This window comes from Chlamydomonas reinhardtii, chromosome 17 (assembly GCF_000002595.2).
Source record: "Chlamydomonas reinhardtii strain CC-503 cw92 mt+ chromosome 17, whole genome shotgun sequence".
Taxonomy (NCBI): domain Eukaryota; kingdom Viridiplantae; phylum Chlorophyta; class Chlorophyceae; order Chlamydomonadales; family Chlamydomonadaceae; genus Chlamydomonas; species Chlamydomonas reinhardtii.
Window position 1 is genome coordinate 6,628,855 of NC_057020.1, and position 17,021 is coordinate 6,645,875.

General features: G+C 68.1%; 1 protein-coding gene across 1 annotated transcript; it reads right to left on the minus strand.

Moving 5' to 3' along the window:
* Positions 1-2: 2 nt before the first annotated feature.
* Positions 3-16,978, minus strand: CHLRE_17g743797v5 (uncharacterized protein). The gene is made up of 21 exons (XM_043072702.1): positions 16,672-16,978; positions 15,836-15,948; positions 15,229-15,576; positions 14,862-14,933; positions 14,600-14,707; positions 14,195-14,448; positions 13,661-13,896; positions 13,190-13,273; positions 12,636-12,766; positions 12,206-12,271; positions 11,949-12,007; positions 11,627-11,715; positions 11,141-11,217; positions 10,607-10,959; positions 10,063-10,288; positions 9,323-9,744; positions 6,554-7,943; positions 5,218-6,411; positions 4,723-5,024; positions 2,832-4,458; positions 3-2,634 (listed from the first exon to the last, which is right to left on the minus strand). Exons 1-21 carry the CDS (start codon positions 16,844-16,846, stop codon positions 1,567-1,569), a joined length of 8,394 nt encoding a protein of 2,797 aa, XP_042915161.1. The 5' UTR covers positions 16,847-16,978; the 3' UTR covers positions 3-1,566.
* Positions 16,979-17,021: the final 43 nt, after the last annotated feature.

Consider the following 17,021-nt stretch of genomic DNA (forward strand, 5'->3'; position numbering starts at 1 on the left):
ACCGAGACTCCGATTATCCACTCTGGCCTTGGCACACAGGCCCTACAGCCTGTGCGCTTCACCAGGAGGGGTCAGTCGGGGTGGGCGATGAACATTATTTATCACGGTGTGGGTGCCTCGGCTTCACCCAGGGAGTGTGGGAGCCTGTCTCCTGCATCAAATTTATATGGTGGCTGGCACGTGCGTGCATGAATTCAAAGGCAGTCATGAGGCTCGCTGCACGCATGTGTGGGGGCGATTGCACCTTGCTAGGGAATGCCCCAAGGGTGGTGCCCCAAGGCTCTCTTACGCCGATTGGCCAGTTGAGGCACATGCGGTTTTCTGTTGCCGCGTCGCATGCCGGGCAGGCGTAGTCAAGAGCATTGGGGCTCATCCAGCTTCCCCCGCTTGATATGGGGCCCGCACAAGCAAACTACTACTGTAACGGTTGACACCTTTTGCTGGCACGGTCCTGTGCTCACATACGGTACGCGATGTCTTGCATGATCAGTTCGCGCTTGTGGCCTCAGTCAAATGCCTGCCTCAGCCGCCCATAGCCAGGACAACCCTGCACGCTGCTGCCTACCTGCACTGGCGGCCGTGCGCTTATGCTTTCGTGCAGTGCTCAGACTCAGCAGTCACAACGATCAGCCATGTGTCAGGCGGGACAAAGCCTCAGAGCGGCAGCAGTTGCACACCTAACGTCTCATCTTGGCCAGCCGTTGCTCCAGCGCGCAGCAGCGCAGTTACAGCTCAGGCGTGCGGCCGCTGAGGTGCCCCCACTGCGTGTATGCACAGTCCTTCACCTCCACACGCACACATGCAGTGTATGATGCCTCACACATACCCTCCCATTCCTTCTCCTCCGCTTGTAACTGAAGACATACGTGTTGCGCCACGCCACACCGAGCCCCGCACGCCATCATGGCCGCCGGTATCCCAATCGACCACCGACAATCTCTGCACAAACTGTGTTACCGTAACCTGTGGACTCCAAGATGCACATAGGCCACCTCCACAACCCACGCCACCTGGGCACGCGCGGCCCACCACTACGCCATTGGCATCTCAACGCCCTGACGCCTGCGAAGCCCCCAATACAGCGGTTCTGGTGGTCATGACCCCGTTGCACACATCCTACCTACGCATATGACGTTATCGCGTCATGTTCGTCAATGGCTCAACATGCAGCCCAAGAACGGTTTCCCACGAATATGCAATACGGGAATGCTCAGGCTCATGTCCGTGGGCGTGACTGCGACAGGCAAAGCTGCAACATACGGTATCTGGTGTGCCCTGATCTCACAGGTTTCCCGTGGCCGCATTGCTGATGTGGCCCATCACTAACAAGGGCCCGAGACATCACAAACAACATGTCTTTCATTGATGCGTGCGTGCAACGTCAACTGCAAATCTCGGATAACGCTCGGCCCGCAATCCAGATAACATCGGTTCTATGTCCGACGAGGCCAGAAATGGGTGAACGACCGCCGCGCACGCCCCATTCATTGAACCGATTCTAGCTGTAAAATTGATGTAATGCCCTTCAACAAAAACATCCTGCTGATCGTATATCATGGGCACGCACTAAGGATGCGGCGCCATGCCAGTTGAAGACGACGGCTTTGCGCTCGCGGCAGTAGAGACTGCGTTGACCTGCACAAGCGGCAGCGACTGCGCCGAGTGCGGCTGCGGCTGCGACTGGTGGTGTGGCTGCGGCTGCGCCTGCTGCGCTGACGGCAGGTGCGCCTGCGGCGGCGTGGTGTGCAGGTCCGCGGGCAGGTGGTAGTGCAACTGCGAGCGGCGTGACACCGAGCGGCCCAGCACAGCGCCCGCCAGCGCCGTCGGTGGCGCGTCGGCAGCGCTTATCACCGTCATCTGCTGCCGCCCACCGAAATCCTCTACAGCGGCGGAGCCGCCCCCTCCAGCAGCCCCCCCTCCAGCGGCACCCCCGCCTCCGCCGCCCACTGGTGACAGCGCCGTGGCCGGCATGCCGGCTGCCCCTCCTGTTCCTGCCAGTGGCGGCGGCGTGGGCAGGCTGACGCTCTCGCCCTCCTCCTCCACTGTCGCGATGCCGCCCAGCGCCAGGCTGCTGGTGCCCGCCAGGCCCTCGCTGCGGCGCTTGCCGCTAATCATGCGAATCAGCATCCGAACCGGACCCGTGCCGCCGCCGCCACCACCGGCGGCGGCCTCGCCGCTGGCGCTGGCGCCGGCGCTGCCGCCCTGCGGAGCCATGTCCTCGCCGCTGGCGGAGCGCACGGGCGGGTGCTGGTAGTTATGGCCGCTGCCCGCCGAGGCTGGAGGAGAGGTTGGCAGTAGCAGCCCCGACAGGCGCTTGAAGCTCTTGGCCATGCTACTGCCACCCTCCCAGCTGGCGCGCTTGGCGGCACCGGCGCTGGCAGTAGCCGCGGCCGCGACCGCGGAGGCGACTTCGCCGGGCGCGGTGTTGGAGGTCCGTTCGTGTGCATAGCTGCCGTCGTTGCTGGTGGAGGGGCCACGGCGGCCTCGCGCGGTGTCGGGGTGCGGCGGCGGCAGCGGCAAGGCGCCGGCGGCGGCGAGGCCGGCATTGCGCAGGCTGCTGGCGCCGCCGCGCGGCACGACTCCCGAGTGGGACTGGCTGGCGGCGATAAGCTTTGCCAACATGGGTGACTCGTGCTGGGCAGGGAGGGCAAGTGCAGGAAAAGCGTGCGCGGTTATGACAATGAGGCAGAATTCGCAGCAGTTGCGAAGAGCAATACGGCAGCTGTCCAGTCGCAAAACCGCGTTGCTGTCGGCATCGTGGCCAGGGAATGCTGGGCCAGTGGCCACGTCATCCTGCCCTCCTGACCCTGCCGCTTGCACATGCCCCTTACCTGCACCGCCGGCGGAGGCTGACCCGCCGCGCCGAACGCGACCGCGCTGGAGCGCCTCGCCCGCGCCGCCATCACCACTGCCGCAAAGGCATTGCGCGTGCTGTCCGCACCGATTCGCAGGTCGTTGGCCGCACTCACAGCCGCCGCCCACTGCATGCGCGCGCGCGGCGTGCCCGGCCCGCCATCGCCTGCCTCGGCCGCACCGAAGTCGGCGTCGTCAGAAGAGACGCCGCCGCCCCCGGCTCCACCGCTGGCCACGACAGCTCCGCTGCCGGCGGCGCCACCGGCGCCAGCTGCCGTGGCGGCGCCGTCGGCGCCGGCGCTTGCCAGGCCCAGTGCGGCGGCGGCGGCGTTAGAGCCGTGGGCACTGCCGCCTGGCCCCAAGTGGCTGGGCAGCCCAGCGCCGCCAGCGCCTCCAGTGCCGCCGCCCCCGCCGCCGCCGCCGGGGCCGTGCCCTAGGCTCATGCTGTTGGTGCGCGCCACAAACCGGCTCGCCTCGCGGATGGCTGGGCCGGACGGCTGGATCAGTGCCGCCGCCGCCGCGTTGCCGCCCGCGCCGCTGTTGCTGCCGGTGGCGGGCGCAGGGCCCGAGCCGAGCCCCTCGTCGCCCGTGCCGCTGCCGCCGGCCGCCGCGGCGGCGGCGGCGCGACGCGCGACGAAGAACGAGCCGCCGGTGGGCGTAGCGCTGCCGCTATCGCTGGGGCGGTCTCGATCATTGCCGCTGAGTAGCAGCATGCTGCGGCGGCTGATCATAGCCGCCCGCAGGCCGCCGGCGGGGCGCGGCGGCGGCGCCACCACAGCCCTAGACAGCTGCTTAAACGTCACGTCCCAGCTGCTGGCAGCTCCACCGCCACCGCCGCCGCCGGCAGTAGGGCCGCTGAAGAGTGGGTTGCTGCTCAGGGCTGCCGGGGTGCCGCCGCCGCCGTTCATGCCGTTCGCCGACATGCGCACGGGGCTCGTCAGGCCGGCGCCCGTGCCGCCGTCTGCCACGTAGCCTTGAGCCCCTGAGAACTGCCCCGCGCCGACGGGTAAGGTCAGATACTGCGCAATACCGCCGCCGCCACCTCCGATAAAGCCGGCTGCGGTGGCGGCGCGGCGGCTGCCGGCGGCGGCGCCGCCTGCACCCGCAGGCGAGGCGAGGTTGCCTGCGGCGCTGGCGCTTACGTTGCTTGTGGAGGTGTCGTTGCCTCTCGCGCCGTCCTCATCCACCACCGCCATCATCACCAGCCCCGCCGCGCCCGACTGCTCCCAGCTCCCCGTGCCTCCAGCCCCGCCGGCGCCCTCGCTGCCGTCCGTCACAGCGTCCGCACTAGCCAGCCCTGGCACCACCCGCTGCGGCCGCTGCCCCAGTAGCCCCGGACCCAGCCGGCTGTTGTGCGCCACAAGGCCCGCGGCGGCGCCGCCACCTGCGCCGCCGCCACCTGCGCCGCCGCCGCCAGGCTGCGATTGCATGGCGTGCAGCGGGTGCAGCGACGCCGGCTGGCCCAGCGACTGCGAGCCCACCAGCATGACGCTGCCGCCGCCGCCGCCGCCGCCCGCCGCCGCCATGGCGGCTGCGGCTGCTGACACTCGTGCCGCGGCCTTGAGCGACTGCGGGTTCATGTCGGCCATCGAGGACATGGACAGCCTGTGTGTGTGTGTGTGTGGGGGGGGGGAGTTACATTCATGATTAGTCAAGGAAGTGGTAGGCGGTAGACCATCTTGGGGAACAGCAATCTTGGGGGCGCAGGGGCGGGGGCAGTGCGTGGGCGGACGGCAAGCACGCAGGTTTGCAACAGGGGCAGAGAGGTCACATACGGATTTGATATAAGGCGTCACGTCGTGTCACACCGTATCATGGCCACCCGCGTCCCCTCCCACCTTCACTGTCTCCTACGAACGCGGCGCTTACCTGAAGGTGGCGGCAGTGGTCATGCGTGCTGCGTAGCGCTCCAGTGCGGAGCTGGCACCCGAGCTTCCGCCGCCGCCGCCAGCCGCCGCCGCCGACCCCGACATGTGCTGTGAGGCGTAAGAACTGCTCACAGGCAGGGAGGCGCGCGGCGCAAGTCCGCTGCCGCCACCACCCCCTGCCGAGTCTGCGGGAGGCGGGTCGGAGCCCTGCCGGTTGCGCAATGACACCGACAAGCGCGGGCGCCGGGCGGCGGCTGCGGCGCCGCCGCCGTCAACGGTTGTGGCGTGATCGGCGAACGATACCTGCGTCCATCCGTTCGCGTTCGAGAGGCAGCGGCGGGCAAGATGGGGCAAAAACGACGTCAGCTTCCGGAGATTTGTGTCACATGGACTCCCAGATGCAATCCTGGATGACTGACCATCGGGTACGAGCGCGCGCGGATCACACCATCCCTGCCAGTTCCATTCGTGCCTGCACACTGGCCACCACACTCACCCGGCCTCTCCCAGCAATGCTCCGCCGCTCCCCCGCCAGGTTGGAGCCTGTCGTGGAGGCGACGCCGTCGCCGCCGCCGCCACCATCCCACTCGTTGCCATCCGCCGTCAGCGGCCGCCCAACCGGCTCACTCATGGCACTGCCGCCGCCGCCCACTCCGCCGCTGCGCGCTCCGCCGCTGCTGCTACCGACGCCGCTGCTTGATGCCGGGCCATCCACGCCGCGCACTGCCATCGGCACCACCGCTGCCGCCACGCCCACCGCCACCGCCACGCCGCCGGCACCGTCAAGCTGCGAGCTGCGGCTCTTTATTGACCCAAATCCGGATCCCGACCCAGAAGCGGCGACTGCGCTGTTACCACCAAGCGATCCGGATCCAAAAACCGACACGCCGCTGCGGCCGCCGGGCGACCCGGCAATCCCGGTCACCGCTGCCACTTCCATCCCTATCTGATCAAGGCTGCTCCGGTACGCAACCTCCACGCCACGGCCTCCCTCCGACCCGACGCCGACTGACCCTAGCATGCCCGCCCCCGGCCCTGCGCCGCCCAGCACCATGAGTCGTCGGCCGCTGCTGCCGCCGCTGAAGCGACTGCCCGCGCTGCTCCGCTCGCCACCAATGCCGCCGGCGGCGGCGCCGCCACCACCGGCGTCAGCCCACTCGCCGCCGCCATCGTTGAGCTCCCCAACCGACAGCCGCTGCCGGCTGTTGCCCGCACTAAGCCGCGCCGCCGCCGCCGTGGCCGCCGCCGCCGCCGTCAGCCCCCCGGACCCCGGCCCCAGCTCACCGGACCCGAGTCCGGGCCCCCCTAGGCCTCCTCCTGCTCCCAGGCGGCCGCCTGAGCGGCGCTCCGCCATGGCTCCCTCATCCAGCATCACCCCCAGCTCGTCGCCCGCCTCGCCAGCTGCCACCGCGTCGTCCTCGTCGTCATCGGCATCGTCCGCCTCCTCATCCGCCTCCTCGTCACAGTCGTTCCGCTGCGGGTGCCACCACCGGCTGCGGCTCCTGCCGCTCCTGCCCGCGGCCCCCGCCTGCGCCGCCTGCCGGACGTCGTCGTCCTCGTCCTCGTAGTCGTCGTCCAGCACCACGTCCTCGTCATCGCTGTTGTGCACCAGCGCCGCCCGCCGCGCCCGGGACCGCCGCCCGCCGGCGCCGCCGGTAGCGCCCGAATCAGCTGAGCCCAGTCCGTCCGACTGCGGACGGGAGGGAGCATGGCAGGGGTGACGAAAGGGAAGGAAGCGACCCCGCAATCCGCAGGCAACACTGGCAAAGCAAATCTGGCCCACGGCTTCCAGCCCTGTACCCTCGTGTCCCAGTCCCCTCCTCCACACGCACCTGCAGCTCCTCAAGCGGCCCCGCAAAGCAGCTAGGCGGCGTGCCCACAAAGTCCTCACTCTCGTCGCCTGCGGCCCAGGGATCGCTCGCGCGCCGACCCGTAGCCGTCGCCACCGCCCGCAAGCTCGGCGGCGGCGCCAGCACAGGCGAAGCCGCCGATCGGGGGCCGCCGTCGGCGCCGTCGGAGGCTGGCGCACCAGCCGTGCCGGGGCCGGGGCTGGTTGTCGCGCTGTCACCAGCGGCGTTGCGCGTCGTGACGAGCTGGAACAGCGTGCGAGGCTTGCCGCCCCCCGAGCCGTGCACGATGTTGGACTCAGCTGAGGAGTGGGGCCCGCCGCCGTCGGCGGTGCTGCTGGTGGCGGAGCCGCGCCGCTGGCGTGCCGACGCCGCCGACGCCGCGGCCTTGCGCAGCGCCTGCGGCTTACTGGGGCCAGAGCCGTGGGCCTTGGAGCCGGAGCCGTGGGCGCCGCCGCGGCCACCTCCACCCGAGGCGGAGGCGGAAGCGGAGGCGGGGGTGGAGCCGCCGCTGCCGGGCTGCTGCTTGGGCGAGGGCGGCGTGCCGCCGGCCGAGTCGGCGGCGGTGGACCTGTGCTGCGAGTCCGACGTGCCGTGAGACGCGGGGCTGGTCCCTACCGCCAGCCCCCCGGCGGCTGCGGCGGCGGCGGCGGTGCCGGGGGCAGCGCTGCCAACGTCCGCGGAGGTGACGGCGGCGAGAGGTCCTGCCGGCGCCGGTGTGGTGGGCGGCTCAGGGGAGGAGGCGGCGCCGCCAACTACCGAATGGGACGACGGCGCCGCCAGGCCGTTACCCAGTGCGCCGCCATTGGCGGTTACTGCCGCTGACGGTGCGTCTGTGCCCGCCGTGCCCACAAAGCCCTCGCCTGTGGGCGGCCGTGGCCTCCGCGCGTGCTGGTCCGACGCGGCCGCCGGTGCCGTCGCCGGCCCTTCTGCGGCGCGTCCGCCGCTGGCGCGCCCGCTGGCTCGGTCACCAGCCGCCCCTGCCGCCGCCGCCGCCGCGGCATCCTCAGGCAGGTGTGCCGCTGAGCCCGCCGCCGCTGCGGCCGCAACCGCGCCCCACAGCCCTGTGCGCGACGTCCCAGCGGAGGCGCCCAGCCTTCCGCCACCGCCTGCCGCTGCCGACGTCCCCGCGCCGTCGCCGTTTGCATACACGCCCGACAACGACGCGCCGCGCTTGGCGGCCCCTGCTGCCGCCGCTCCCGCCGCTCCTGCTGCTGCACCCGCTGCTACTGCGGCGCCAGTGGCGGCCGCGGCTGCGCTGCCGACGGCGGAGGCGGTGCGGGAGCGCGGCGAGCGCGGCGGCGGGCGGTCCATCAGCGCACCGCCCACCACCCCGTCCATCAGCGCCAGCGCCGCGGCGTCCATGAGGCACGACCTGGCGGTGCGCACACAGTTGGGGGGGGGGAGAGGGGGTTGTGGATAAACCCGCCCAAACCATACCGAACCCAATGCAAAATGGGGGTGGTGTGCACACGGGTTCGGTGTCGCGCAGTGCGAAGCGGCGTCTTCGTCGCCCGCAAGATGACGGGGACCATGTGGTGGTGATGGCTAACACTCATGAAGCTAGGGCGCGTACGTCATACCGCCCTACCCAGGCCCCGGCCCCGCCCACCGCCTGCCTCCCCGCCCCCCACGACGCCTCGGCCCCCCTCCCATAAGTATGCATCTGTCGCCTCTGCCTGCGCTCCATACGTCATACCGCCCTACCTCAGGCCCTGCCCCCGCCCCAACCCCTGCCTCCCCCCCCCCACACACACACACGTGCTCAACCCGGTGGCCGCCCTCAGTGCGCAAGGCTACTCCCGGCCGTGCATGTTCCATTCCATTTCACCACCCTTCTATGGCGTAACCCCCACCTGTTCTACTTCGTCCGCCGTGGTCACCCGGAGCCCCCCGCCCCCCCTACCCAGCCCCATCAACCCCTTGACCTCCTCGCCCGACTCCATGTCTACCTTCGTGGCGCGCCGCCACCTGCCCCACCGCCGGCTACCGGACCACCCTAGGCCCTTAGCATTATTTTATCCCCCCGCCCGCCACCACCCCGTGAGTATCCGCTGCCATCCCCTGACGGCCCGCCGTGTCACCTGCCTGCCCCGCCCTTCCTCCCGTCTGACCGTCCCTGCATCTGGGTGCCCCTTATGCGTGCGGGGCATCCAGGCTGGCAGTGCTTGTGGGGAGCCGCGCGCGGCCCACACACTGCGCAGCACCCCGTCATCTCTCCCCTAACCGGTCCCCATGCCCACATCTTCCTCTTAACCCTTGACTCACGCCCTCTCTGCCTCTTTCGCCGCCTGGGCTTGTGTGTAGTCTTGTCTTTGTTATCCCTTCTTTATCCTACCGCCGACACGCCTCGGCCCTTTCACTGTGCCCTGCCCTTCCGATTTTTGCCGTGCCCCTTTTCCACATGTCGCGCTCCTGGCCCGACGCTCCCTGCCTGGCGTCGGGGCTGCTTTCCTGGTCGCCAGGTAATTCGTGGGTTTTGCTTGTCGCGTCCGCGTGCCTGTCTTGTGCTGTTGTGCGCACCATCGAGCCCGGGCGGCGACATTTATCGCCGGCGCCGCTCGCCCTGCTGCTCCACGACGCCTCGGCCCACATCCCATAAATACTATCGCTTGCAACTAACGCCTCTGCCTGCACTCCCCTCGTTTTCGTTGGTTTTGGTTTAGTGTTGGGCTGGTATTTACAACTCCCCCACCACACCCACACCCACCCACACACACACCACCACCACCACCCACTGCACCTCTCACGCACCTGCCGCTGGCGGGCGGGATGTAGATGGGCGCGCGGCCCACGGACCGGAAAGCGGCGCCGTAGCCCGACATGGACAGCGAGGCCGCGGCAGCTGCCTGGAAGCCGCCCGTGCCGGGGCCGGGGCCGCCCAGGCTGCCACTGGAGGCGGGGCCGGCGGCGCCGCCACCCAGGGAGGCGGCGGAGGCCATTACGGCGGCGCCGCCAGGCAGTGCACTGGCGGCCAGGGCCATGCCAGCGGGCGTCTCTGGCGGCGCGAGGCCCACGCCAACGCCCACGCCCGCACCGCCGCTGCCGTGCGGCGGCAGGAGTGAGTGGCCCGAGCTGCTGCCCAGCTGGCCTGAGCTGCCGCCCAGCTGGCCTGAGCTGCCGCCGGGCGGCCGCATGCGGCTGCCAGTGGCGGGGCCGTGCGCGCTCTCCGCGGCCTGGGGCGGCAGCACACAAAAGGCGGCACAAGTACACAAAGTCAACCCCTAAGGTCACGACGACCAAGAAACCAGGTACCCAAACATGCAACCGCAGCTAACCAGGGTTACATGTTTTCCGGCATGGTACTATGCTAACCAGGGGAGGTGTTGAGTTTGGGCTGGTATTTACAACACCTCCCCCCTGGGTACTATGCTAACCATGCCGGAGCATCCAGGCCCCAAGCGGGGGAGTGCGCCTACCGCGGCGCGGCGTCCCTGCATCAGTCAGCATCCGTCACCCTGACAAACCCTTTGCATGAATGGCTACCCCCTCACCTGCGCCCCGCCGCCGCCGCCGCCGCCCGCCTCGCCGCCCTCGTACAGTGTGTCCAGCACGCGGCTCGACGACATGCCCGACACGCCGCCGCCGCCGCCGCCGCCTCCCGCCCCCCCGCCGGCGCCGCCTGAGGTGGAGGCCAGCGCCGCCGCCAGCAGGGCACTGCCACTGCGCGGCGCCTCGCCGCCCAGCCCGCCCGTTCCCGAGCTGCCGGTCGCGGACACCCTGAGGGAGGGGCAGGAGCGCCAAGGCCCCACAGGAGCGGGCAGAGGGTAGCGACTTTCAACACAAACACACAGTTGCGAGCAGCAAAAGTGCTGACGGATGAGAATCTGTGCGATCAGCACTCATATACCTGAGCCTAAACGACGGGGAGTAATGGACCCCACCGGGTCAGCGCTTTTCCCTCACGTCGGTTACGTTCGGTTCAACAAAAAGGCGCGGCTAGATGCTAATAGCACTGCGAGTCACGGATCATCCAGAGTCACAGGCCCACAAGCCCACAACCGCAACCGCAACCGAAAAACCGGCGCCTGCACTCACAGTCGCCCGTCTGTCTCGGAGCCACTCGCCGCTGCCAGCCGCGCCGGCGGCGGCAGGGCGAAGCCCACGGAGGGGCCGGCGGCAGCACCGGCGCCGCCGTCGCCGGACACGTAGGCACCGCCAGCCACGGCCGCCGCGGCGGCGGCTGAGATGCGTATGCGTCGAGCCGGCCCGCCGCCCTCGCCCTCGCCGTCCCCATCGCTTGCGTCGTGGTGGTGGTGGTGGTCCGCGTATTGAGCTTGCGCAGCGGTTGCAGCCGAGGAGGCGCGCGCGCTGGCGGCGGCGGCGGCGGCGCTGCCGCTGCGCTTGCTGCGGACGCCGCCGTCTGGCCCTAAGCCGAGGAAGGGCAGATCCTGCAGGCATCGAATCTGGTTTACTTCGGCACTTGTGTGCTTCCTACAGCGTTATGCCCTCAGTCTGCATCGCCTGGGTCCCCACCATTCCCCGGTCAAGCTGCTACCCGCCACGTACACGACACAGGCCCTGCCTGCTGCCTCCCCCGCCTCCCTCTCGTGCCCTCCCCCTAACCCTCACCCTAAAGTCCGCGGCGGTATACGGCTCAAAACACTCGCGCCATAGGTTGGGCTTGCGCCGGGGACTGAGGCCCATATCTGTGTGTGTGTGGGGGTGGGGGGGTGGGGGCAGGTCCATTCAAGATTGGCTAGGATGTGGTAGGCGGTAGGCAATTATGGGGGCCCAGCACTCATTACCCGCGGGGGGTAGCTCATGTGGATCAAGGAGTGCTTAAAGTATGAAGTGCCGACGTCCAGTGGGAACAGCGGGGAGGGCGTGTTGAGGGACGGTGCTGTGCAGGAGGCCGTGCGGATGGGTAGGTGCGGGACTTGAATCCGACGTGAGGACGTGAACATTGCGACAGTGAGGCGAAACTGGTACTGGCAAGCCTCTTATCTCTCACCCTCCCATTCCTGGTGTTCGCCCGCTCCCCGCGCTTCTAACCCCGCCTACTCAAACCCCGCTGACCCCTCCCCCCTCAACCCCAACACCCCTGCCTCCTCTCACCCCTCAGCAGTGTGTCGTGGTAGTGCTGCGTGTAGATGCCAATCTGCGCGGCGCGGTCGGCCTGGGGCGGCAGCACACGCCGCTGCCACCTGCACCGCACGGTAAAGGCGTGGGGAGTGGAGGAGTGCAAGGGGAGTGAACGACTGGGTCGCCCGTGGAAAGCTGCCTGCGGCATGCGCGTGAGCTCTGGGCTGATCCCTGGCCATTCCCACACCTGTCTCCCTCACACATCTCCATCCTCGCGCCTCTCCCATGGCACTCTCAGCTAAGCGGCCCCTCTCGCTCGCTCGTCAGCGCGCTCCCCGCTCGCGCCCGCCCTCACCGCATCTGGCGCTGCAGGTCTTTCATCATCTCGGCAGGAGGCGGCAGCCGCACCCGGTTCTGATGGAGGGGTGGGGCAGCGGCAGGGGGCAGGCGGGGGGTTGCAGCAGGAGGCGTGTGGGGAGGAGCGGGCGCCGCTCGGCAGGTGCTTCCTGGGCCGTCATGGCCACAACGACTTGGGAACGCTTTTGAAACCCCCCAGTGTGACCTCCCTCCCGCCCCCCGCCTCCCGCCCCCAGCCCCACGCCTCCCCCGCACCTGCAGGCAGCTGGCCAGCCACATGCATTGCAGGTAGCTGGTCAGGGGGCTGTTGAAGCTGCTGGCCTGGGGGGTTACAAAGATGGTTCGAAAAGCGGTACAGGGGTCAAAAAAGGCGATGGACGGAGGTGTGGCGAGCAGCAAGGAAGTGCTCCAGGGGCGAACCCCACGCCAGCCCTTCTTGGGTGTGGACATGTCAAGCTCGCCCCCTCCTCCACCTTGAGCTTGAGCACATCAACGCCGCCTCCCCCTTCCCCCTCAGCCTCCCTATGCTTCGCTAGCTCAGTTGCGCTTGGTTTAGCTAGGGCTGGTACGCACAACCTCCCCTTCCTGCCTCCCCCCCCCTGCTTGCGTCTCCCTCCTTTCCCTCCCTCCCCTCCCTCCCGTCACCCTCTCCAGCTGTCACACATCTGCCGCATCTGCCGCTCACCTCGCAGCCCACGAAGGCGATGTTGCGCACCAGCGGCGGCAGCACGTGGCGGTACAGGTACAGGCCGTCGCGCTGGCCGCCCAGCTTGGTCAGGATGTCGGCGTCGATGAAGCCGTAGTCCTTGCGGTAGCCTGGGGGCGTGGGGGATCACATTCATGATATTCAAAGAAGTGAAGGCGTAGCCAGGTACAGTAGTACAGCAGACGCGTTGTTGTGGGTGTGGGGGAGGGGGCTCCAAGGTTGAAAACATTTGGAACATGATACAAGCAGGAGAATCCGGGAACAGCACGTAAAACATGGGTGGGTGTGCGGGGGCCGGGGGCCGCCGTTTATGTGGCGAACGGAGTGATTGAATCACAGCCGACACCTACCGCTGCTGTTGACACCAAACACCACACACCACAGTTTCGCAGGGACTTGAAGCAGCGTCCGCCATCAGCACCCTTAGCGCGGCCGCAGCCCCCATCCTTGCAGTCGGGTCTCCGTGTTGCATCCCCGCCCCCCGCCCCTCGGACTTCCTGGTTGGGCTCGCCCTCGCCCCCTCCCCCACGCACCCGTCGCCAGCACCACCACGTCCGCGGGTACCACAGTGCCGCAGCGCAGCAGCAGCCCGTCGGGCGTGAAGCGGTGGGGCTCGCCTGGGAGGGGGTTACATTCATGATCATTTAAGATGTGAAGGTGTAGCCCGGTACAGTAGTGTATCAGACGCGTTGTTACCGATGGGGGGGAGGGGGGTTGGCAAAATGGCACAGAGAAGTGGAGCGAGGTAGACAGCAGGCGTGTAGGTGAGGGCCGGAAGAGGGAGACAAAGGGTCAGTTCCACGCATGACCAAATCGGCAATGGCGGGGTGCTCGGCACAGTCCGCGGCGCCGTGTTCTTGTTTTGCACTCCTCGCATGCGCGTGTGTCCCTGTGCCCGCCCCTTCTCCCCACCTGCCTTCTCCCTGGACTTGCGGCCACCGCGCCACTGCTCGCAGCAGCCCCCCTCGCAGCAACCCCCTTCCCGCTTCCCTTAGCCCCCGCACCTCGGATGGCGGTGACCTCGCCAGACGCCAGTGCCGCCGACCACTGCCCGTCATGCACCAGCCCCCCCGTGAGCAGGTCCCGGTCAAGAGGCAGCGGCGGCAGTAGCGCGGCGGCGTCGCTACTGCCGACCCCCGCCCCGGCCCCGCCGCTACTGCCGCCGTGGGTCGCCCGCGTCAGGCCGTTCTGGGCAAGCAGGCTCTTTTCTATGCGCCGCCAAAACAGGCGCCGCAGCGGGCTGCGGATTTGGAGGGGGAAGGTGCGGTGAGAGGTGGTTTGAGGCAGGGTGCATGTGTGCGAGTAGTGGGCAGCGGCGGGCTGGTGGCGGGCAGGCAGGCAGACACTGCTACACTCCCCTGCGCTCCTCCGTGCCCCTCCCGGGGCGGCTAACCCCCAGTCCCCAGTCCCCCCGTCCCTCATGAACTACTAAGCCAACCCGCTTGCAAACCCTGCCTGGTCCTGCCTCCGCTCTCCCCTGCACCCCCTATGCCACGCACTGCCACCCCCTGGCACCCACTCCCAACCGCCCGACCCACCGCGTCACAGCGCCCGCCGCCCTGCCCGCCAGCCCCGCGTCATAGTAGGGGTCCAGCATGGCGCCCGCCCAGCGGTTGTACAGCAGCGAGGTGAAGTGAGGGCCCCGACTGCTACTGCTGCTACTGCTACGCCGCGCCTTGGCAGTGCTACTGCCGCCCCCGCCCCCGCTGCCGCCGTCTCCACTGCCGTTGCTACTGCCACCGTTGCCGCCGCCCTTTTTATCCAGCGGAAATCGCGTGATGGGCCAGTGTGCCTGCGGGTGTGCACGGTTTGAGGTGCGTACCAAGTGCCAGAGTTGGCAATGCCACAGGCAACTCCACTCCTATATGAAGTGACACGACACACCGACCCACCCGCTTCCCCCTGCGGACTCCCTGTCGCCTCCAATCCAGCCGCCCACCCACCTGTTTGAACACCACCGCGGTGGACGCCGCTCCCGCCGCCGCCAGCCGGGTCGCCGTGTCCACCGCCACCTTGCCGCCGCCCAGGATCACAACCCGGCAGCCCGCCAGCTGGGGGGAGTGTGGGCAGGTGTTTAGAGTGGATATATAGGTAGGAGTGTGGGGAGACGGGCCCAAGCGGCCGCGGAGGAGGAGGATAACAGCATTCGGCACACACACATACATACATACACACACGCCTATTCTCTCAGCACCCACCACCCACCTGCTCTGGCAGCTCCTCATCGGGCGGCAGGTCGTAGGCGTGAAGCATCTGGCCGCGGAACAGGTGAGGGCACTGGAGGAATGCAGGCGGGAGAGCCAGGGGTGGGGACAAAGAGGGCCACAGGGGGGGGGGGTGAGTCACGATGTCGCCCTTGTGAGTGGTCATCACGAAAACACGAAGATGCAGGGGGGGACAGAAGGCATGCGGGTTACTCAGGTGAGGACTCGGCGCCGCAGCGCAACACTACTCTGCACTCGGCCATCCCCCATTCTGTCACTTGGCGTTGCTGGTTCCTGCTGTTTGCATTTCAATGTCATGCTTTGCTACGTATGCATCGCCCCCCGGTATGCTTCCTCTCCTGCCTCACCTCAATGGGCGGCACGGCGGGTGTGGAGTGCAGCCCCGTGGCCACCACCACAAAGTCCGCCGTCATGCGGTGCTGCACCACCATACTGCCGCCGCCCCCGCCACCTCCCCCCGCCCCTGCCCCCTCGCCACCCGTCGCGCCGCCCCCGCTGCCGCCAGCGCGCGGCGAGCCGGCGGCGCTGGCCATGCTGCTGCGCCCCAGCCCGCCGCCCAACCCATCCGCTCCTCCGCCTCCTCCTCCTCCTCCGGGCAGGGGCTCCTCCACGTCATAGAAGCACTGCCAGGCGCCAGCCAGGCGGTGCAGGCGGGTCACGTGCGCGCGGAAGATGATGTGCCGGTACAGCTGGTTCTGGAGGGGGCGGAGGGGTAAAGGGACACAGGGTGAAAGGGGGTGAAGGGGTGAGGGGTAAACGGGGGTGGGCGCGTGGGGTTGGCATGAGGCAGGGCGGGCGGGTGTACAACGATGATGGGACTGGATGCAGCCGCGCCTCTGCTGTGAGAAATGGTGACGTGTGGCCCTCCAACAGCACTGCACGGCACTATAATACCCGCACCTCTTCCCCGCGCCTTGACCCCCGCCTGCTCCCCGCAGCCCCCCCCCCCCCCACCTTGTGCGCATAGGCGATGATGTACCGCAGCAGCGAGCGACCCGTGGGGTACTCCTCGGGCTCCAGCTCGGGCGGGCAGGGGAAGTCTGGAAGGCTGAAGAAGTCGCGTGGCACTGTTGAGGAATGAGGGGATAGCGGTGGTCGGTTGGAGTTAGGAGTGGCGGGAAGCGAGAGGGGCGGTAGGCGGGTAGTCAGGTCGGGAAAGGAGAGAATGGATACGTGTGTGCAACTCTCTACTACCGGCAGCGTCTGAGCACGCTGCGCGCGAGCGCGGGTTGCGTGCTGGTGGCTGCCAAGGAAAGGGCGTGCCTGCTGGCGGCTGGCGGGGCGTGCTGGCGCCGTGCTTTGCTGCCGTACGCATTTTGGAGACTGACCCCGGCATCTCCCCGCCGCTATGCCCAGCCTTCATTTCGATTTTGGCAGGAAGGGTGGGCGGCAGTGGGGCTATGGCACGCAGGGCAGCCAGCTGGTGCACCGCTGCGCCCCACCCCTGAAGATGAGGGCTTGTGTGGAGGCTGGGCGCTCGGTCGTGGTGGTTTGTGGGGTCTGGTGCTGTATTGCTGGTGCTGGTCATTGGGTCAACCCACAGGCAGGCAGGCGGGCGGGGCAGGGTGGGCGGGGCCCGGGGCCGGGAGGCGGCGGCGGAAGAAACCAGGGCGGTCTGTTCGACTGGTGCACCTGGCGCAGCTGACCAGCCGAAAGCTACAGCCGGCAGGCCGGGGCCTCATGAATATTGTCCGTGTTCGCTATTAGTGAATCCTCAGCTTTGTGGAACAGGCCGCTGTTGCCGCATTTATGCCCGCAATGAGCTGGCGCCACGCTCCGAGACAAATTACCTTGGATATTAAACGATGTATACCGTAGCCATACGCCTCCAACGTCCTCAGCCCTCTCGAGCACGCAAACGCGGTGCCCCAAAGCGAGGAACTGAGCTGCAGTTTGCAGCCCACTGAGCCCTGCCCCGACAACAACAGTTGTCGGGTGAGCTGGTAGCACATTCGCAGTAACCATAGGTTTGCCAGGCTAACCGCCCCACCGAGTGCGCGCTCTTATCATGATGTCGTTGCAATTTTCACAGGTATACGCATGAACATACATCTGACATCAGTGTGATTTTATAATTGAGCTCAACCGAGGGACTTGGGACGGGACTCAATAAAGACAACGTACTGAACTAAGTGCATGT

Excerpts from the sequence above, each read along its gene's own strand:
- CHLRE_17g743797v5 (XM_043072702.1), bottom strand. The coding sequence starts at position 16,846 with ATGGTTACTGCGAATGTGCTACCAGCTCACCCGACAACTGTTGTTGTC. Across the intron at positions 14,449-14,599 it reads CCGCGGTGGTGTTCAAACAG|GCACACTGGCCCATCACGCG; the intron begins GTGGGTGGGCGG and ends GCACACCCGCAG. Across the intron at positions 12,767-13,189 it reads CGTGGTGGTGCTGGCGACGG|GCTACCGCAAGGACTACGGC; the intron begins GTGCGTGGGGGA and ends CCACGCCCCCAG.